Source organism: Microcaecilia unicolor, chromosome 1 (genome assembly GCF_901765095.1).
Source record: "Microcaecilia unicolor chromosome 1, aMicUni1.1, whole genome shotgun sequence".
In the NCBI taxonomy this organism is placed as follows: Eukaryota; Metazoa; Chordata; class Amphibia; order Gymnophiona; family Siphonopidae; genus Microcaecilia; species Microcaecilia unicolor.
Window position 1 is genome coordinate 237,588,088 of NC_044031.1, and position 23,611 is coordinate 237,611,698.

The 23,611-nt window shown below is 43.5% G+C and overlaps 1 protein-coding gene across 1 annotated transcript in view; it reads right to left on the bottom strand.

The window, feature by feature from the left end:
* GABBR2 (gamma-aminobutyric acid type B receptor subunit 2) overlaps window positions 1-23,611 on the bottom strand; it is a 1,273,589-nt gene that overhangs the window by 260,070 nt on the left and 989,908 nt on the right. The window contains exons 12-13 of the mRNA XM_030209562.1: window positions 14,559-14,666; window positions 8,274-8,396 (exon numbers count right to left, since the gene is read on the bottom strand). Coding sequence (XP_030065422.1) covers window positions 8,274-8,396; window positions 14,559-14,666 — 231 coding nt within the window. The remainder of the gene's footprint in view (window positions 1-8,273; window positions 8,397-14,558; window positions 14,667-23,611) is intronic.

Sequence of the window (23,611 nt, forward strand, 5' to 3'; positions counted from 1 at the left end):
AAAAATTTACCAGCACACCCCTGCCCAAAGGCATGAACTTGCTGGTTTGTTCTACTGAGTCAAACTAAACTCTATATGCTACATTAAATCTAAGCATTTAGCAACTGAAAATCAAAACCTTATTTATTGAAGACTAGCTGATATCTGGTGGAATTTATTGGAGGAGACTGTTGTCTCTGATAAGTCACTTCTCCCCAGCCTGCCAACATCACCTCTGTCAGGAACTTTTGGCCTTCCCGCTACAGCCCCAGCCCTGGCTGAAACCCAAATACAAACCCATGTTCCCAACAGTCACTGTTACTCTGAGGCTGGGGCATTTGAAAGAGTGCCCACTCTGCCCAGTAAGGCCACTGAATATGTGGTCCTAAAATGGATAAACTGGTAGAACTACTGAGAAAACATGTGAGTTAAATCCAAATCCCCTTCCCTTTCCCCTTTTACCTCCCTCTGAGGGCCATACAAGGAAAACAGGATCTTCTTCCTCTGTGGTTCCTCCAGCAAGGCCTGCTGAAGACCGACCCTCCTTCCCCTACAGTTCCTTCAGCAAAGGCTACGCAGACTTTCAACTCTGGGCATAGCTTCCAACTGCCATTTCATATATATGGCAACCTCTGACCTGGTTGATGCCTTCCCCTGCTCCTGGTGGTTCACTGAGGGGGTCTTTTACTATGCCACAGTAGCTTTTTTAGATTATGGTAAAAATCAGCTGGCAGTAAACACCGAGATGCCCATAGGAATATAATGGGCGTCTTGGCATTTACCACCAGCTGGTTTCAATTGTAAGCTAAAAATGCTACGTGGCTTAGTAAAAGACCCCCCACCCCCCCCGAATCTCTTCCTCTCCTCTTGGAGTCTTCAGGGAAATCTGTTGAGAGAACGAACTCTAAACTGGCATATCTTTTCAAACCCAGGCCCTTCTACCTCAGGGGCACCCCTCACTGAAGACAAGCAGCTCTTCTAATTTCCCAGTCACAACTATGAGGGGAAAAGAGGCAAAGACAATTCTCTTTCAAATGGTTTTATACCAACAGCTCTCTCCAACATAGGGCAGAGAAATCTGCATAATTATTTCTTATATCTTTACAGAACAAGATCAAGAAAAAACAGTGGCCTTCATTTGCATAGGGTGTATTTGCAAGAGGGGCATGGGGAGGACAGAGGTGGGGTTCCCACTTACACTCAAGTTACGCAGGCACCTAATGCATTTAGGTGCTTGCACGCATACCACCTCTATGGCTGACATAAGTGCTGGCAACTAAGAGGCAGATGCATCAAGCAAACTTTAAAAAATCTAAATCGTTAAAGTCCCTAACGATTTTAAAAAAACGAAGAATGCACCAAAACAACAAGTCACACATGCTCGGATCGGTATTGAAAAGTACAATGTATCAAAGAATCACAATACACATCGGTAATCGGCCCCTAAAGCATGCGCAGAGCAGCCAATCATTATGTTAGCTGCTCTGCGCATGCCACAAACAGCCAAAACACAAGCACATGGCTCCCAAATCAAAACAAAAATAAAAAAAGGGTGGGGGGAGGGGGGGGCAAAGGCGCTTGTGAGGAGCGTCCTGTATGGCCGTCCTTGCCCCCCCGCCCGAGGTCGCCGTTTCCCACCCCCCCCCCCCCCCGCACGAAAAAACTCAAATTTTAGCAGACCCAGCCCCGGGCCGGCCCTCCTCCCTTCCTGTGTCTTCTCCCACACTAGCTCCGCCTCCCGCCATGCTCCGGTCCCGTGCCCCGCCCCCGCCGCCCCCCTTTGGTCGTGGCTGCTGCTCCCCCCCTCCAACGACCCCCCCTTTGCGGCAGCCACGACCAAAGGGGGGGCGGCGGGGGCGGGGCACGGGACAGGAGCATGGCGGGAGGCGGAGCTAGTGTGGGAGAAGACACAGGAAGGGAGGAGGGCCGGCCTGGGGCTGCTAAAATTTGAGTTTTTTCGTGCGGGGGGGGGGGGAAACGGCGACCTTGGGCGGGGGGGGGGGGCAAGGACGGCCATACAGGACGCTCCTCACGAGCGCCTTTGCCCCCTCCCGATTTTTTTTTTTCTTTTGGTGCTGAGGGAGAGGGGAGCAGCAGTGACCTGGGGCGTCAATAAAGGACGCCCCTGACGCGTGTTTTCGCCCCCCTAGTTATTTTTTTAAATACATTTCACTTTTAAACTTGTAGCTGTCAGCCCTAACGAGAGGTACAGACCTCTCATTAGATTTCCTGCCTTTTTCCTGCGTAAAGGCAATCGGAAAAGGTTAGTGCATCTCGTTTCAATGGGGCTTTTACACTAATTGCTCATCTCCATTCCGTTTTCGTTAGCTGCTAGCTTCCTCGGTAAAAGCCCTTTGATGCATGCAACGGATCAAAATTTCCTTGTTGGAGGGTCATTAAAGGCTCATTAAGCTTTAGTGCATCTGCCTCTAAATGTTAAGCACATTAGTACTGGGTCATGCAAGCATTCTGTAATAGAACCTAGGTACCTGGTTCCCCTATGGAATAGGGTCCTACCAAATATCCTCAGGGCACCTAAATGGAGGTGCTCATTTATAGCATTGCCCCGTTTATGATTCAGAAGTATTTTTAAGTTTTATTTGTTTATATATATCTCTAAGTAGAACAGATAAAAGCTGAATATGTCTTAGATGCCACCTTTCTCTAGATCTTTTGAAGACAAAAGCAAATGCATTTTAGAATGTAAGAGGTAGCATGACAAAATGTTGGCTCTAAACCTAAATGGATAATTTATCTGCTTAATATTAGGACTGCCATATAGGCAGTCCACTTAAATGGATACATTCATATGGATTGGTGAAGAATATTGCCACAATGGGGTTAATTCCATAAATAGGTGGCAACATTTGCATGACAATTATGCACATAAATGATTAGAATAAAGTCATATACATGTGTAAATGCCAAAATTCTCACCTGTGCTAATCTGTAAATACATGCATTTCTTACATACTACATATTTTACAGAAGGGCATACATATAAGAAGAGTCTGAGCAGGGCATGGGTGGGACTCATACTGATGTGCATAGATTTGAAAGTACAAGACCTCTGTGAGAGAAACTGCACTGGCTTCCTGTGAAGGACCGTATCACTTTTAAAATTTGCGCTCTGGTGCATAAAATCATCTATGGTGCAGCCCAAGCATACATGGACACCCTAATCAACTTGCCACCAAGGAACTCTCACAGATCCACATGATTGTACTTAAACCTCCATTACCCAGTATATAATGGAAAATACAAAAGCACCTATGCATCAACTTTCTCCTACACTAGCGCTCATCTCTGGAATGATCTGCCTGAACTGGTGAAACTTACTACTGATCACCCTACCTTCAAAAAGCGCATCAATACCTTTCTATTTGGCAAAGTGTACGCACCACTCCCGCCTGGCATCTCTCCCTTCTGATCTGTCTTCACCCCGGTGTCATATTAATCACCGCTGCTCTTTTTCTTTACCTCGCTTTTGCCTTTTCCCCATTATACTTCAAGGACATTAATTGTTTGACCACTGACTTGCTGTGTGTTTATGCAGACTGTTGTAAGCCACATTGGGCCTACCCATGGGTGGGAAATTGTGGGATATAAATGCTGTAAATAAATAAATAAAACTTATAGTAGACTGCAAGCTACATGCCTATCTCCAGCATTTAGGTGTGAGCAATTACAGCACACTTAATTGCAAATGCATGTATATATCTAGTTACTTCCGCTAGCAATCTGTAAAGAGAAGTAGACACCTACCTTTCTTATCGAATAGTTGCCCTTCAGGTGCCTAAATGCAGGCACCTTGCTAGAGGACTACCCCCTAGATGGAAATTTTAGGCCCTGCCCCAAAATGCCTTTGGTTCCTCCCTTTCCTGTAAAAATAAATTGTGGCCTGAAATTGACTTATCTGTCCAAAGTTTGTGCATTTGGTGGTCTAGCTTCTTTAATAAAAGCAATTATGTCATCAGCACCCAAAGCTGATAGCATAGGTGCTTTTGAAAATTGAGCCCTAGGATTCTAGTATTCTAATTGAAAGACTTTCAGGACAGAATCATTGTGTTGTTTCATAGGTATTCTTTGGAAACCTAGAAATACCAAGAAACATAAAAGAACATGTCTAGCAAGAATCTCTACTAAGTCTTGACTTTTTCTGCATCAGCTGTAAATCTCTAGTTCAAGGCTGTGCATGATCCTCCAAAACAACATCTACAGTACTAATGGATTCTGATAATCTATTATTCATAGCAACTGCATCTATTATAAACTCCCAGTAAAGAATTCTCCTGGGTGTACAGCTTTTATCTCCTTCTCCTAGTTCATCTAAAATCTCTTAAAGTAACAGTGACACAGAATTTTGAATGCAACAAAATCTCATCCCAACTTTAAAGCTTCTACAGTACAGCAAAGAGTAATTTGTATGGTATATGAAAAAAACAGCCTGATTTCTTTGCTACTTTTGGAATATTCTTATATTTCTTAAAGGGAAATAAAAGCAGCAAATATATATAGCCATATTTACAGATATTATGTATTTGTGTTTCAATGTTTTAACTCAAGTATAGCATGATTTAAAAAACAAACAAACAAATTAACCCCTCACTGCCTGCACAAAAAACAATCCCCTCAAAAAAACTATACGTATTGAGTGAAACCAGGCACATTATAAAGGTGTTTTTTTTAATTACATTTGTACCCCGCGCTTTCCCACTCATGGCAGGCTCAATGCGGCTTACAGTCCACAAAAACATGAATCCAAGAAATAAAACACTGAGGCAGGGATTTATAGACAAAGGTAAAAAGAAATTCTGTATTAAGAAGCAACCAATTCCATATATATCTTTATAAATAAGCTCCAACTGTCTAATATCTGCTAAGATCACAGAAACAGCATTCCAACCGATATTCAAAATGTTTTAACTGGCTGGAAATGGCCACCAACCAGTTAAATTGCTTGTTCATGGTTATCCAAACATTTTCTGCAGCACTTAACTGGTTATCTTCACTGAAAATGACCAGTTATCGCCGAATTCAAAAGTGGCTAACTTGTAGGCATTCCAGGGACAAAGTTAGGTTAAATGACGATATTCAGCCCCTCACCACATAAGTAAACCGCTTAAATTGGGCCGCATAAATAGCAGTCCTATGTTTAAACAGTTTGGCTAATGCGGGCAAGGGCTGAATATTGACTTACACCCCCTACCCCCTTTTACAAAGCCGCCCGGCAATGCCGACACAGCCCATTCATTTTGAAAGGGCTGTCTTGGCATTACCGCACCAGCAGCTGCTAGCGTAGTTTTGAAAAATGGGGGGGTGGGGGGGGGGGGGGCTAGCCGGCTCAAAAAAAAAAAAAAAAGAATATTCAATGCCGAAGCCCAAACCGGGCCTGGCACTGAATATCCAGGAATAATGCTGGTAATGGGCAGCAAAATGCTGACCACTGCAGGCTAAATATTGAGGGGATTGCCTATATTGTCAAATAATTATGGGTTTCAGAGTCCAAGAAATATCTCAACAGTAAAGACACAAATAGTATATATGAAACATTTTCGCAGCGCTGGATATGGCACGCGCTGGAAGAGGAAACTACTGCCGAGCTGCTGTGGTAGTCCAGCGATATTTCCCTTTTAGCAAGTGGTAAGCCTGCTTTGGGCTTACGGCCGCTTCGAAATGGATTTGGTGAAAAGGTAAGTCTTTAAAATTACTTTAAATGTTTTCAGTAGAGGTTTTGACCTAATATTCAAGGGAAGAATATTCCAGAGACTATTAGGAAATCAAAGGCAAGAGAAACTACCTCTTGGTGTATCGTCATAACATGTTTCTACTTTTCCCAGTTCTGCATATCTCTACACCGGCCCAGAAAAGCCCAAATCTTTTACCATAGAAAAGTGCCTCATGATATAAAAGTATAGGTGGAACATATTGTCCTGATCTTTAGGGAATACAAATGCTGGCAGCAGTATTTCTTGGTTCATCTCCTCCAATGAAGACCCTTTGAATAGTTTGGTTAGATTTAAACTACCCCCCAACAAATGTGCTTCCCTGAGTCCAACATCTTGGCTCACAGACTTTTCTCATTTTCAAGAAAAACTGCTTGCTAACAGGTGGGATAGTTTCAAAAGGATTTTGTTTCCTGTAAATACTTCCTAAGCAGAAGTTCAGATATGTAATGGTGTCTTCCAAGTTTTTAAGTTTATGATGTACTTGTCCTTACCCTGGATCAGCCTAACTTGCACTGAAGACACAAAGGGGGTAATATTCAGCCCACAGAATGCTGTCTTCTGGGCACCAGCTAATATTCATACCAATGTCTGGTTAACTCAGCAGTTAAAGTAAGGAGAGCCTTTCAGCTTTCTTAAATATATCTATATACTTAGCCAATTAGTAGACTGAATATAGTCACTGACTGGCTAAGTTATAGTTCACTCCAAGTTCTGACCCTGAACTACCCCTAACTTAGCTGGTTAGGGGATGGTCAGTTAGTGGTGATATTCAGCAGCACTAACTGGTTAAGTGTCACTGAATATCAGTGGCCAGCCAATTCAACGAGGTTTAACTCAGCAGGAGCCTCTCCTTTGAAAACTGACCGCCACATTTATACAAGTTCCACCAAGACACCTTCCAGTTGAGTCTTATATCTATGATAATCATCCTATATAATAATTCTCACCTCCAACAGGATGTGCTTGGGACCGTGCCTGCCGGAAGTGGTCTGCTAGGCAGGCACGCACTGACCTCAGTGACATCAGTGACAGACAATTTGGCAAAGCAAAACAATCTGAGTGCTGGCCATTAGGACACAGGGTTGATAGGAGAGTTTTAAAAGACTGAAGGAACCGAAAGTGTTAAATGGGGGGAGGGGGGGAGTTCTGAACAACTGAAAGACATGAACATTTGGGAAAGGAAAACAATCTGAATGCTGGCCATTAGGACACAGGGTAGATAGGAGAGTTTTAAAAGACTGAAGGAAACGAAAGTGTTAAACTGGAGAAGTGGGGGGGGGGGGGAGTTGTGAATGACTGAAAGACATGCAAATTTGGGACAGGAAAACAATCTCAATGCTGGCCATTAGCACACAGGGCACATAGGACAGTTTTAAAAGACTGAAGGAACCAAAAGTGTTCGGGGGGGGGGGGGGGGGGGGGCAAGTTCTGAATGAATGAAAGAAATGAAAATTTACGAGAGGAACACAATCTGAATGCCGGGCATTTGTACACAGGGTAGATAGGACACTTTTTTTTTAAAATGAAGGACGTGAAAGTATTACATCTTGGGGGGGGGGGGGGTGAGGAGGAAAGCGGTGGGGTATCCAGATACTGGGCATTAGGGCCATGGGGGTACATAGACTTTTGAAAGCCTTAAGGAACCCAAAGTGTGGGAAGGAGGAGGAAAAGGAGGGGAGGGAATGGGGTGAGGGGCATTAGGAACAGGGGAGGGGGCCCTGACACACACTCTCATTCTCACACACACACTGTCACACAGACAGTCTCACTCTGTCACACACCCGCACATTCACTCTGGCTCTCTCTCTCAAACATACACACTCCCAGGAAAACCTTGCTAGCGCCCGTTTCATTCGTTCCAGAAACGGGCCTTTTTTACTAGTTGCTATATAAGAAATGAACTTCATAACAAAAACAATCCAGATTGAGTCCAAAATTATAAGAAAAGGGTTTAAGTAAGTAAAGGAGATCTATCAGTGACAGTTTCAAGTGCTGCCTATAATCTAGGAGAAGAGAATAAGACTCAGCCTACCTCACAGTCTTCTCCCACAATCAGGAATCTCATTAAACAGAAGATTTCTCCATTCCTCTCACTGGGGCCACAGCTACCCTCAGGAGACACCTACAACTCCCCATTTGTCATTAGCAACAATTCCTTTTGTCATATGGGAAGAAGAATTGCAGCTCTCTCTACAACTGCTGGGTTCTGCTACCCCAGCGAGTCTACAAAACAGTCCAGAAATACCACTCTAGCTCTATGATATAAAGGGAAGTTGCTATTACAGCTGACAGATAGCCTCCAACTGAGAACCAGCAACAGAACCCTCAGACATGTGGTAAATACTCTAGCATTAACCAGACAAGGATTCAGGTAGTCAGAAGCAAAATCCCTAAGATGGTCTTTTTGACTCCCCGTAATAGACTAAGAAAGGGGAAACACCAAAAAAGACAGGCAGTTAGGGTCAGATGCAAAGACTTGCAGTATAGATTCCAAACACAATCTCCATCTAAGATGCCATCTTTGATCCTCCTATGTTTACTGATATTAAAATCCTAGTGACATACCTCTAAATTGTAGTTTTCTTCCGTCCTTTTCAAAGGGTCTACTACCTGCCAGCATATCAAGATGCACAGATCAATGAGCAGCATTCCTCCAACTATCACCATCAGTTTCTGGTCCTTAATAATCTGTAGAAAAAGGAAAGGGAGTGGTAGCATGAGTTTACAATTTTAAAGAAGACTTCCTCTGAAGATAATGCACTAAGATCCACCGGTACTATAATGGACTTTAAATAATGACAGGAAAAAAAAGAACGATACATCAATCACAGGCTAACTGATACAATAGTAAGGGACGTCACCTGGATTTAATACACCTCTAAACTGTGACTACTGGATACTGGAAGGGTGTAACAGAGAAAAAACTTTTCTAATGCCCTTTTTAATACATTTCTTCATTGCATCTGCTATTTTCTACTGCTAGAGCCAAAACATGGTGCTAGATTATTATTATTATTATTATTATTTATTGCATTTGTATCCCACATTCCTCCACCTATTTGCAGGCTTAATGTGGCTTACATAGATTTGTTAACATTATCATTTCAGGATATCTGATACAGTTAGTAATGTGTAGTAATCAAGGAAGAGAAGAAAGAAGAAGGAAGAGAGTGATTAGGGTAGTTATAGAAGGTGGGCGTTCATAATTGAGTGGGTTGGTGAGGTGACTTAGTGAGGTTATAGGTTCTCATTGTAGGCCTTGTTGAAGAAGAACGTTTTCAAAGATTTTCGAAAGATAGTTGTTTCGTTGATTGCTTTCAAGTCTGTAGGTAATGCGTTCCATAACTGCGTGCTCATGTAAGAGAAAGTAGTGGCATGCATCAGCTTGTATTTAAGTCCTTTGCAGCTGGGGTAGTGCAGGTTGAGAAATGACTGAGCACAAAGAGGAGAAGGTCTAAGTACACAGCACAAAGTGTGAGCAAAACAGCACAAAGGGCCTTCAAGACTGGGGTAGACAATGGTTCTTTATTCAAAAACCCAACACAGGCCATGTTTTGGCATCTGAATATTGCTAGTTAGCAGCTAGGTGATTACATTAGGTGATATAACTGGCTATCCACTGATTTTTAAAGTTAGACCGGCCAAGTTTGGTGGCCATATTTGGCCATGTGAAACCCTGGAATATCTTTGGCTGGTCTGACTTTAACTGGTCAGCGCTGAATAGCGACTTGGCCACTTAAAGTCTGACTGGCCAAAGTTAAACTGGATATTTAATGCCGGTCAGTGGAAACAGTCCGGCATTTTATCTTGGTTGTCAGCGTCGACCACGCCAGTTACCTCAACTAGCTCCCACAGTCTGAAAATCGGTGTCAAAGTTCCAAATGATGCTGTTAGAACACAATCCAGGTCTAATTGGCTTGAATCACCTCACCATTTTGGCAACTGCAGTTGTGAAGCACAGAGAGGTGATTCAAGCTAATTAGACCTGGATTGTATTCTAACAGAATAATTTGGAACCTTTCCCCCGATATTTAAAAGCATTTAACCAGCCAGAATCAGCACCTGGCTGGTTAAATGCCTCATAACTGGCTATCTGGAGATATTCAGAGGGGGACAGCCAGCTATCTCCCGATATAACCGGCTATCCACCAATTTTATGCCCCACTTTAGTAGCTATATTTGTACCTGAATACATAGGATATCTTTGGCTGGTTTGAACATAACCAACTAGGTCTGAATATAAACTTAGCTGGTTATTTTCAAACCGACCAAAAATCAACCGGATATTCAATGCCGGTCACCAGAAACGGCCCGGCACTGTATATTTGGGTTTAACACTTAACACAGGAGTTAGATGAACTAACTCCAGTGGTCTGAATATAGGCCACTTTCCGCCTTATTTTCGAAAGAGAAAGACGCCCATATTTCGACCCAAATCGGGAGATGGGCGTCTTTCTCCCGTGGGTGGCCAAATCGGTATAATTGAAAGCCGATTTTGGGCGTCTTCAACTGCACTCCGTCGCGGAAACAGCCAAAGTTGATGGGGGCGTGTCGGAGGCGTGGTGAAGGCGGGACTGGGGCGTAGTTATCGGCCGAACAGAAATGGGCGGCTTTTGCCAATAATGGAAAAAAATAGCTGTTTTTAGCGAGAATTTAGGGCACTTTTTTTGGACCCTTTTTTCACGAACAAGTCCCAAAAAAGTGCCCTAAATGACCAGATGACCACCGGAGGGAATTGGGGATGACCTCCCCTGACTCCCCCAGTGGTCCCTAACACCCTCCCACCAAAAAACCCCAACTTTTAAAACTTTTTATTTCCAGCCTGTATGCCAGCCTCAAATGTCATACCCAGCTCCCTGATAGCAGTATGCAGGTCCCTGGAGCAGTTGTTAGTGGGTGCAGTGGACTTCAGGCAGGCGGACCTAGGCCCATTCCCCCCTCCTACCTGTTACACTTGTGCTGGTTAATGCTGAGCCCTCCAAAACCCACTGTACCCACATGTAGGTGCCCCCCTTCACCCCTTAGGGTTATGGTAATGGTGTAGACTTGTGGGGAGTGGGTTTGGGGGGGCTCAGCACACAAGGGAAGGGTGCTATGCACCTGGGAGCTCTTTTACTGTTTTTTTTTAATTTGTAAAAGTGCCCCCTAGGGGTGTCCTGGCATGTGAGGGGGACCAGTGCACTACGAATCCTGGCCCCTCCCATGACCCAATACCTTGGATTTGTTCGTTTTTGAGATGGGCGCCTTCGGTTTCCATTATCGCTGAAAACCGATAGCGCCCAGCTGAAAAACGGTCAACTCCTAGGCATTTGCCCCGCACAACCTATATTATCGGAAAAAAAATGGGCGCCCATCTTTTTTCGAAAATACAGTTTGTCCCGTTCACGGAAATAGGCGCCCACGGATATAGGCGCCCATGGAGATGGGCATTCGTGTTCGATTATGCCCCTCATTGTCAACGATTTTAACCCAGGGATCGTTTTCGCCATCTATGGTAACATTGTCTTAACTCCGATACCAAAAACTGCTAAACCAGATTTATCTCAGGTTGCCAACTTTAAACCTATAACTAGTATATCTTTTTTTTTAACTAAGCTAGTAGAATCTGTAGTTAGTTCTCAATTATCTGATTACATATCGAGTTTAAATTTATTACATTATTCTCAACATGACTTTACAAGCTATCGTACCACAGAAATACTTCTACTAACGTTAACATGTTGATGATCTTTCTGTATCTCTTAGTGTGGATTTTAGTGATTTTTTATCTGTATTTGCTTTAGTTCAACATGTTCTTGTTCCCACACATTTGACGCACCATATGTTAGATCTCATTATTTCTTCTTCAGTCTCCTTGTTTGCTGTAAAAATTAGTACTATAATTCCATTACTTTGGACAGATCATTCTCTTGTTAGTTTTCCAATGTGATATATTCAGGGGGCACAACAGCCTGAACAAATATAGCCTTGCTATGTGAGGGCTATTCATTCTTTGACCCTATCAAATTTCTCAGGACATTTATCTTTAGGTGAGATGAGATTTTCTACAATCCCTTTGGATACTAAGGCCACTCTATGGGATCTGGCCTTGTCATCAAGGTTAGATATAGTAGCACCTTTACATTTGCAAAAGTGCTCATCTTCTGTCAACATGAAATGGTTTACTCCTGAATGGTTGTTCAAGAGTCAATTATGCCATGTTGAGAGAGGATGGAGGAAGCACCATTCTTCTGATGCTCTTCTAGCCTATAAATAGTTGGCCTTTTTTTTATAGCAGTTTCTGACACTGTTAACCATGAAAATTACTTACTAGGTTATCAGGGTTTGACTTTACTGATGTTGTGTTCAAGTGGTTTGATTCCTTTCTGAGAAATAGACAATATTTTGTTATTAAAGACGGGATGTTGTCTTCTTCCTGGAGACCATTATGTGGAGTTCCGCAGGAATCTCCCATATCTCCGCTACTATACAATCTTTACATGAGTTCACTTGGGACAGTCTCTATGGAGACTGGCGAGATGATATTGTCGTATGCTGATGATATGTTTTATGTTGATTCCAGTTAATTCTACTCATGATATTGCTTTATCTAGGATTAATGATTGTATTTTTTAAAAATCAGTCTTTGGTCTTCTTTTTGTTTAAACTTAATACTGATAAAACAAAAGTTTTATGGTTCAGTGCATCTGTTGATAAATTACCAAAAATTATTTCTTGTTATGATGGTATTCAACTGACAGTGGATTTGACTTCTAGGGTTCTTGGGGTCATTTTGAACTCTGCCTTGGCGATGAATCATCAGATTTTATATGTTTCTCAAAAAATGTTTTTTTTTTAAATGAAACAGCTGCAACTAGTTTGCTCTTACTTCATCCCTAGTCATTTTAAAGTACTTGTACAACTATTCATTGTATCACAGTTAGATTACTGTTTTTCCTGTGCGCCAGGGCCCTTTTTACCACAGGAGTAAAAAGTAAAAAAAAAATGATCACATGGTAAGATAATCCTTACCGTGTGACCATACGACGGGGAACACTAACAGCCAACCACTGAGGTAGTGGTAAGGGCTCTCGCAGTAAAGTGGCAGTAACCGGGTAGCGCACAGCAATGCCCGATTACTGCTGGAGCAACAGAAATGGTATGCGCTCCAGCCAGAACTACCCCCGGAGGCTGCATTGGGCCGGCGGTAGATCTAGATTAGTGAGTGATAAGACCGTATTGGGCTTACCGCTGCTTAGTAAAAGACTCCCTATATGTTGGTATTACTGAAAAACAATTAACTAGATTACAATTGGTTCAGAACACAGGTGCTAGGATGATTTTTTGCAAGGCAAGTTTTGACCATGTTTCTCCATTGTTGGTTGCCCTTCATTGGTTGCCACTAAAGGCTCATATAATTTTAAAAATCTTTTGATTGTTTTTTTTTAAACATTGGAGGGTAATTGTCCAACTGCACTAACTCATTTAGGGGCCCTTTTACTAATGAGCGGGAGGGCTAGTGCTGGCTTGGTGTGCTTGCCCAGGAGCCTGGTGGTAGTTCCGTCTTTCCCGCATGCCATTTCCAGTGCTAGAAATTACATTTGTCTTTACAAGCGCCTGGGGTGTGCCTGGCGCTAATTAGGCAGTGCCGTATGCTGTCTGGTTACCGCTGGGTTTCTGCTGAAGCTTTTACCGCCTCCTAAATATGAGGCGGTAAGAGCTCCAGCAGTAAATGGCTATGCAGCAATTTTTTTACTTACTGCACAGCCATTTACTATCCATTTAAAAACAAAAAAGCCGTTTTACTGACAGAGGTAAAAGGTGGCCTTGGCACACAGCGATCCTGTGCACTGATGCCACTATGGGCCATCTTTTACCGCTGTTTGGTAAAAGGGCCCCTTAATTATTTTGCTTGGTGGATTCTATGATAGTCAAACTCATAGTTGTCTTATTAAAATATCCCTCTTTTAAAGGAATTAGGCAAAAGTCCTCATATAGTAAATCTTTGTATCTCAGTTAGTAAAACAATGGAATGCTTACCACTACATGTTCGCTTTTGTACATCTTATTTTCAGGTTCGTATATCTTTTAAGTTATTTTTGTTTTCAAAATTTTTATTGTAAGTTTCAGTTATTCTTATTGTTAACCCACTCTAATCTATATTTAGGGATAAAGCAGATAGAAGGACCTACTCTCATTTGTCCTGTTTGTCTGTCCTAATTAGATTGTGAGCTCCGTTGAGCAGGGACTGTCTCTTCATGTTCACATGTACAGCGCTGCGTACATCTAGTAGCGCTATAGAAATAAGTAGTAGTAGTAATTATTATTATTATTATTATTAATAAAGCCTTGTAGACCCAGATCAAAATGAAACCAAAGGAGATGGAGGAAAATACCAGGCCAAAAAAGGTAATTTTTCTTTCTTTTTTTTTTTTTTTTCAAAATGTCTTCACAATCATCATTCTACACTGCCATCATGTGTTAGCTATTTGAAATTTTGGGAAATGTACTCCACTCAGAGCTCCCACAGATATCAATCATAATGGTGGCTGGATCTAACTTGCTATCGTCATGCCTGGAATACCCTCCCGAGAGACCTTTTCAAGTTGTAGCTCAAAGAGGGTTTACATTCAGGTACAGGTTATCATTGGCAGCCAATGATTGGCTTGAACTGTTTTGGAGATATGCTATCAGTTACCAATCTGCTTTCAACTCTCAATGCCTCAGGTTTTCAACACCTCGAAACAGGCAATTTAAATAGCATGTACAATGGATTATCATAGAAATATGTGAGGCACATTATGCTGCTGAAGGTGATAACAGGAGGGCTTGTGATTCATGAATAAAATAATATCACTATTATTTTCTCACCTTTTTCTTCATCTTCACATTTTTGAAAATTGCATGAACTCTCCACGTCTTTGCAAACATTGCACCAAATGCTGTTGTATAGCCTACCGTAAGAATCCAGGTTCGGACCTATAAAAGAACAAACTCCCATGTGAACACATTATCTGACTAGCTTTCTTCTTTAGTACAGAAATTGGCGCATGTCTATGAGAATATCTGAGGAGTCCTTTTACTAAGCTACGGCAAAAAGTGGCCTTAACGTGTCCTTATGCAGATTTTTCCCGTATGCTCAGGCCATTTTTTTGCTGTAGCCATAAAAATAGCCTTTTTGTATTTTTTGCATTAATGGCCATGCGCTGTTGCCATTAAATCATTTAACACATGAGCACTTACCGTCATCCATTTTGTAGGCAGTAAGAGCTCACATGTTATTCCTGGGCTAACCAGTTAGGATGCGGGAATGTAGCTGCACTAACTGATTAGTTCAGGAATGCCCACTGACATCCCCCTCAAAAAAGAAAATCAAAAATATTTTTTAGTGCACTGTTAGTGCGTGCTAATTTGGCAGTTAACGCAGGATGCCTGAGCGCATCCCGCAGTACGCCATATTAAGCTGCATTAGGGGGATCTTTTACTAAAGCTTAGCTTGAGTTATCTGCATCAGGGCCCATTTTATTCCTGTGGACCCTGCTGCAGATAACTTGAGCTAAGTTTAAGTAAAAACACCCATTAGGTGAGTTAGCGCCTAACACAGCTTGGTAAAAGGGCCCCTAAATTATTATCAATAGTTAGTTAAGTAAACTAAATGAAAAATGGAGTCAGCTCATGATGAACACTAATCAATGGAATGGGAATAGCTGATGGCCCTAAGATTTCAAATGAAGTGGGCCATTTCCCTATCTGAAAGCAAGGTAAAAGGAAAAAAGCAGATCTAAATGGCATGTGCACCTGAAGAGGGGAGTTTTATGACAGAACACCTAGATTTGGAAGGTAAGCACGTGCCTATTTTTAGCCTATGTGTCTTTATAAAATAAAAAGGGTAAAGTGGCAGAAATCACAGCTAAACTGAAGCTGCAGGCATAAATATTAGTGCAAAAAGCACTTGTGTAGAAGGTAATTCTATGAAGAAACACCCATTTTTAGGCAACAAAAAGGGCTTATTTGGAGTCTATCTTATGAAGCAGGGGCATAGCCAGACCTCGGCGGGAGTGGGAGCCATAGCACAAAGTGGGGGGCACACTTTAGCCCGCCTCCCTCAGCCGCCACCCCTCCCCCACCATTGCTGACCCCTGCTGCCACTTCCGACCCCCCGCCGCCGCCACCGCCGCCAGGTATCTTTGCTGGTGGGGGTCCCCAACCCCCGACAGCTGAAGCATTTATCTGTCCCACGCTGCTGGTCTCGCACTTTTTCCTCTCCTGTTTTCAGCGCGCTGTGCACTGCACGCTCGTTTTCATTAAACAGGAGAGAAGGCAAGTGTGAGACCAGCACAGGACAGATAAACGCTTCAGCTGGTTGGAGTCGGGGACCCCCGCCAGCCAAACCGGAGGCCCCAGAGCCAATTTGGGATGCCCAGGCCTCCGTGGCCCCCCATAGCTACACCACTGTTACGAAGGAAAGCAGGAACCTACTTTATAGAACACTAGGGGGTCTTTAACTAAAGCTTAGCTCGAGTTATCTGCAGCAGGGCCCATATTATTCCTATGGGCCCTGCTGCAGATAACTCGAGCTAAGCTTTAGTAAAAGACCCCTTAGCTTAGCAGTACAATTATATACATATATTTTAGGTGCACCCACTTTTACCTGCCACAGAGTTGGTATAAACACTTGCGCCTACTTAAACCACTGGAGTACATTACCACATATTCAAAAGTGGTCTAGTAGGTTAAGTAGGATGTCAAAGTCAACTATATCAAAAGCACTGGACATAGAGAACTGTAAAATAATAATTTTTCTACCCTTACTCAGTTCTGTTCTGAAGTCTGCTTTAAGCGTAGTTAAAACTATCTCAGTACTGTAAAAGGGTCTGAAGCTGGATTGACAGGTATGTAGAATCGAGAAGGAGTTGAGAAAGTCCATAAGTTGTTGAGTGACCAGGCCTTCCATCACCTTCACCAGTGTTGGAATTGAGGCTATAGGCCTGTAGTTTGAGACTTCACTCATGCTGGACTGGGGATTCTTGGGAATAGGAGTTAAGATTATTTTGCCATTATTTGAAGGGAAAATACCTTGAGATAAAATAAATGATAGATTTAATTGTAGGCATTGTATGAATAAATATCCTTCATAGTCTGCTTCTACCCTATAACTGACTATTGTGCCTTATTCCTCACTCATATCCTCTGGATTTTATCAAAAGACTTCCACAAAAATGTGAGTCTTTAACAGTCTTTTAAAGTGAGTCTTATTTGCACAGAGCAGCAATTGCCCTGGTAACACATTCCACAACAAAGGGCCAGCCACTGAGAACCACGAGGCTCTTGTACTTGCATAATGCACTTTAGTCATTGCTTCCACATTTAATCACATAGCAAATTATACATATAACTAGCTGTTAAGCCCGTAACAACGGGCTAGTTTTTTGTTTTCCTATGGCCTCCCCCCCCCCCCCCCCCCCCCGTCCACCAACCCTGCTCTCTCCTCTGCCCTCCCCCCAGCGTCTGTTTCCCTCAGTTCCACCCCTCCTTCCCTCCCTGCTCCCTCCTCCTCCGATTTCCACGCCAGTGTCCAAGCCCTCCTCCCTATTGGGCTGTACTGCTGGTGGAGGCGGGGCTTGGACTTCTACACTCTCAGCGTTCCGACTCTACTGCGCATTTGCAGGTGAGTCGGTCACTTGCCGTTTATATGTTTGATTATGTGCAGTACCAAAGATTTGTCCAATCTGCTTGTGTATATGTCTACCTTCAAACTATGCACCATTGCATTTTGGCACCACATTGTGGAATTGTTACATACTTAATCCCCGGGGTAAACTTATAAAACCGTTTTTATGGGTGTAAAACAGGGTTTTACATATGAAAAGACTGTTATAAAATTAACTCTGGAAAGCATGAGCCAGAGGTCACAGTCAGGCTCATTTTCGAAAGAGAAGAACACCCATGTTTCGACACAAATCGGAAGATGGGCGTCCTTCTCACAAGGTCGCCCAAATCGGTATAATCAAAAGCCAATTTTGGGCATCCTCAACTGCTTTCCTTTGTGGGGATGACCAAAGTTCACGGGGACATGTCGGAGGCGTAGCGAAGGCGGGACTTGGGTGTGCTTAACAGAAGGGCGTCCTAGGCCGATAATGGAAAAAAGAAGGGCGTCCCTGACAAGCACTTGGGCGACTTTACTTGGTCTATTTCTTCTTGTGACCAAGCCTCAAAAAGGTGCCCGAACTGATCAGATGACCACTGGAGGGAATCGGGAATGACCTCCCCTTACTCCCCAAGTGGTCACTAACCCCCTCCCACCCTAAAAAAAAAACTTTAAAAATATTTGTTGCCAGCCTCAAATGTCATACTCAGGTCCATCACAGCAGTATGCAGGTCCGTGGAGCAGTTTTAGTGGGTGCAGTGCACTTCAGGCAGGTGGACCCAGGCCCATCCCCCCCTACCTGTTACACATGGTGGTAAATGTGAGCCCTCCAAAACCCACCACAAACCCACTGTACCCACATGTAGGTGCCCCCCTTCACCCATAAGGGCTATGGTAATGGTGTACAGTTGTGGGTAGTGGGTTTTGGGGGGATTTGGGGGGCTCAGCACACAAGGTAAGGGAGCTATGTACCTGGGAGCAATTTATGAAGTCCACTGCAGTGTCCCCTAGGGTGCACAGTCGCTGTCCTGGCATGTTAGGGGGACCAGTGCACTACGAATGCTGGCTCCTCCCACAACCAAAGGGCTTGCATTCGGTCGTTTCTGAGATGGGTGTCCTTGGTTTCCATTATCGTCGAAAATCAGAAACAACTAAGGTCTAGGGACGATCATCTCTAAGGACGACCTAAATTTCAGGATTTGGGCATCCCTGACCGTATTATCAAAACAAAAGATGGACGTCCATCTTGTTTCGATAATACGGATTTCCCCGCCCCTCCACCGGAACGTTTTGCGAGGACGTCCTCAGCAAAACTTGGGTGTCCCTTTCGATTATGCCCCTCCACGTGTTCAATTAACTATGACAAAAATTTGAAAGAAACTGTATAAGCTATTTAAAGATGGGACAGACTAAAAAAGGGAAGATGGCAATTAAGTTCGACACAGAGATGTAATATTCAGCCCCAGGAGGTCAGTATCTCATTAAATGCTGGAAGCTACAAGTTTTCTATACCCAGATATGAAGTGCCTGGCTGTACACAGATACCGGCAGTGAATATCAAGCCATAAAATGGCTGCCTGTACCTATCTAGGTACCAGTAATAGTCAGATTAGTACCTAGATAAAGTTAGGGCAGCCTTTTTGCTGTCCTAATTTTATCCGGATAGTAACCCAGTTAGTAGACTGACTACTATTGCTAACTGGGTAACTCCTGGCTCTACCTTAACTGTTCAGAGAACAAAAGTACAAGGAGCCTTCAAGCCAGGGGGTGTCAACTCAAATTTATTGGACAGACCCAACAGAGTCCATGTTTTGGCAAAACTGCCTGCATCAGGGGTCTTGAAACAGTGCACCATGTCCAAGAAAAATGCATGAGATAGCAATGAGACAATGCTCAATCTAAAGACGCCAAATATTGCCACAAAAAAACACCTGAATTCTTGATACCTCAGCTAATCCTTGCCCTTTACCTTTTCCCTCCAAATTTCAATTATCTAGCTTAAATCACTAATGGGCTCATTTTCGAAAGAGAAGGGCGCCCATCTTTTGACACAAATCGGGAGATGGACGTCCTTCTCCCAGGGTTGCCCAAATCGACATAATCGAAAGCCGATTTTGGGCGCCCTTAACTGCTTTCCATCACAGGGACGACCAAAGTTCACGGGGGCGTCGGAAGCATAGAGAAGGCGGGACTGGGGCGTGCTTAACACATGGGCGTCCTCGATCGATAATGGAAAAAAGAAGGGCGTCCCTGACAAGCACTTGGGCGACTTTACTTGGTCCATTTTTTTCTTGTGACCAGGCCTCAAAAAGGTGCCCGAACTGATCAGATGACCACCAGAGGGAATCGGGAATGACCTCCCCTTACTCCCCCAGTGGTCACTAATCCCCTCCCACCCTAAAAAAAAAACTTTAAAAATATTTGTTGCCAGTCTCAAATGTCATACCCAGCTCCCTGCCAGCAGTATGCAGGTCCCTGGAGCAGTTTTAGTGGGTGCAGGCAGGTGGACCCAGGCCCATACCCCCTCTACCTGTTACACTTGTGGTGGTAAATGTGAGCCCTTCAAAACCCACCAGAAACCCACTGTACCCACATGTAGGTGCCCCCCTTCACCCATAAGGGCTATGGTAATGGTGTACAGTTGTGGGTAGTGGGTTTTGGGGGGATTTGGGGGGCTCAGCACACAAGGTAAGGGAGCTATGTACCTGGGAGCAATTTATGAAGTCCACTGCAGTGTCCCCTAGGGTGCCCAGTCGCTGTCCTGGCATGTTAGGGGGACCAGTGCACTACTAATGCTGGCTCCTCCCATGACCAAAGGGTTGCGTTTGGTTGTTTCTGAGATGCGCGTCCTCGGTTTCCATTATCGCCGAAAATCGGGGACGACCATCTCTAAGGACGACCATCTCTAAGGTCGACCTAAATGTTGAGATTTGGGCGTCCCCGACCGTATTATCGAAACGAAAGATGGACACCCATCTTGTTTCGATAATACGAGTTTCCCCGCCCCTTCACTGGGACGTGCTGTGAGGACGTCCTCAGGAAAACCTGGGTGCCCCGTTTGATTATGCCCCTCCAAGGGGTCCTTTTACAAAGGCGCGATGAAAAATGGCTTGCGGTAGTGTAGGCGCTGATTTTGGGTGCGCGCTGATCCATTTTTTAGCGAGTTGTAAAAAAAGCCTTTTTTAAAATTTTTACCGAAAATGGACGTGCGGCAAAATGAAAATTGCCACACATCCATTTTGGGTCTGAGACCTTATCACCAGCCATTGACCTAGTGGTAAAGACGCACACGGTAACCGAGTAGTAATGACCTATGCACACCAAATGCCACTTGGCCCGTATCCATTATGCACGCCCAAAAATTAAAAATATGTTTCAGACGCGCATATTGGACACGGCCAAAAATGAAATTACCACAAGAGCCACGCGGTAACTCCATTTTGGTGTGTGTTGGGCACACGTATCGGCTTAGTAAAAGGGCCCCTAAGTATGTAATTACATCTGTTCCTAACTCAGGTTTTACTGGTCTAACATTATATGATGTATTTTACTTTCTGTTAATATATTTTTAACATGTTCATGCTTTTCTTGTTATGTAAGCCACATTGAATCTAATGCGGGATATAAATGTCATAAATAAATATCAAACAAAACAGTTTTCCGGTTTTCCGCTGTGCATTGATACGGTTTTGTTTGACATCAAGAATTCAGGTGTTTTTTATGGTAATATTTGGCATCTTCAGATTGAGCATTGTCTCATTGCTATTTCATGCATTTTTTGGACATTGTGCACTGTTTGAAGACCCCTGATGCAGGCAGTTTTGCTGAAACACGGACCATGTCGGGTCTGTCCAATAAATTTAAGTTGATGCCCCCTTTCTTGAAGGCTCCTTTTACTTTTGTTCTCTGCCCCTGTGGGAATGTACTTTGGTTTCCCTCTTCTATGTCTACCTTAACTGTTCCCCAGCACTACCTGGATTGTGCCAAAACTAAGGTCTGTCCAGATTTCCAGTGGCATTATCTGTATGCAAATAGGTGGGAAAATGTGGGATACAAATGTAACTAATAAATAAAAAAATAATGCCAATGAAAATTCAGGTATGGACCATGGACCTGGAGAATGAGACTTCTCCAGATACAAGCTGTTCCTCCTCAGATAATTCCTGCTAAATATTGACTCCAGAGAAAATAATGGGATTTACAGTGTGCTAACATACATTAGGGAATGTTATTTATTGCAGGTTATTTACAAGGACAGCCCCACTTTAGACAGGTCCTAGAAGTCAGGATTAAGACGTTCAGGTCAGGACATCTCAAGTTTCACTAGCATTTTAGAACAGAATTTGCTGAGTTAGAGTTCTAACCTGCAGGAGGAATGGACATTTATGTCTGCTGACTGCAGGTGGCATAAACATCCATTTTAGAAAAATAAGTTGAAAATTTGTGAATAACTAGAATATCAGCGTTGACCGCATTCTTTCCAACTAAAAGGGATAATTTTATAAGGAGTTGCTGAGTTTAGGCAGCAAGAATGTGTGTAAACACTGATATTCTAGACATTTACACACATCTTTGAACACAAATGTGCATAAATGACCATGTTCCTGCTATGCACAAATCTGTAAGTACACACCAATCTTCAATGGTGCATAATTTGCAGGTGGGTGTTCACATGGGAGAATTTTGAATAGAGCAGGGGCAGGGTGCACAATTACGCATGTAAATATAGAATACTATGGTTATATGTCCTTTAATAATCTAGGAGTGAGCATTTTCATCAATTCTATGGCTGCTGTATATGTTTGCATCTAAAATTCAGCTGCCCGATATTCAAAATGATTTAAACAGCTGCTGACCGGTTAAATTGCTTGGTCGGGGCTAGCCGCTAACATTCAGTGGCACTTAACCGGCTAAGTGCAGCTGAATATCGCGGTTAGCGCCGAACACAAAGCCAGCTATCCTGGGGGCATTCTGGGGGCAGAGTCAGTACTAAAGTGGCTAGGATTAGCACATAAATGGGACCACATAACGGTCTGTCCTATCTTTATGTGGTAACCCATGGCCGCTTAAATGATGAATGCTGACTTAAGCGACTATCCAGCTTATAATCGAAAGACAAAAATGCCTATATTGCGACCTAAATCGGGAGATAGGCGTTTATTTCCCAAAAACGAATAACGCGGTATAATCGAAAGCCGAACTTGGACGTTTTCAACTGCACTCCATCGCGGAAGCATACAAAGTTGACGGGGGCGTGTCGAAGGCGTGGTGAAGGCGGAACTGGGGCATGGTTATCGACCGATCAGAGATGGGCGCCTTTCGCCGATAATGGAAAAAAATATGCGTTTTTAGCGAGAATTTAGGGCACTTTTCCTGGACCCTGTTTTTCCATGAATAAGGCCCCAAAAAGTGCCCTAAATGACCAGATAACCACTGGAGGGAATCGGGGATGACCTCCCCTGACTCCCCCAGTGGTCACAAACCCCCTCCCACCACAAAATATGCCGTTTCACAACTGTTTATTTTCACCCTCAAATGTCATACCCACCTCCCTGGCAGCAGTATGCAGGTCACTGGAGCAGTTATTAGGGGGTGCAGTGGACTTCAGGCAGGTGGACCCAGGCCCATCCCTCCCCTACCTGTTACAATTGTGCTGCTTAATGCTTATTAGTCGTCCAACCCCCCAAACCCACTGTACCCACATGTAGGTGCACCCCTTCACCCCTTAGGGCTATAGTAATGTTGTAGACTTGTGGGCAGTGGGTTTTGAGGGGGATTTGGGGGGCTCAACACACAAGGGAAGGGTGCTATGCACCTGGGAGCTGTTTTACCTTTTTTTTTGTTTTTGTAAAAGTGCCCCCTAGGGTGCCCGGTTGATGTCCTGGCATGTGAGGGGGGACAGTGCACTACGAATCCTGGCCCCTCCCACGAACAAATGCCTTGGATTTATTCGTTTTTGAGCTGGGCGCTTTCATTTTCCATTATCGCTGAAAAACAAAAACGCCCAGCTCACAAATTGTCGAATAAAACATGGACGTCTATTTTTTTCGAAAATACGGTTCGGTCCGCCCCTTCACGGACCCGTTCTCAGAGATAAACGCCCATGGAGATAGACGTTTTCGTTCAATTATGCCCCTCCACGTGTTAGCTGGCTTAGAAATAACTGGATATTTAAAGCCGAAGTCGCACATGTCCAGGCTTTGACTATCCGGGAATAATGATGTTTTTGACCTGCTATGTTAGAATTCTTTAAAGAAAACTAGATGCCTACTTTTCT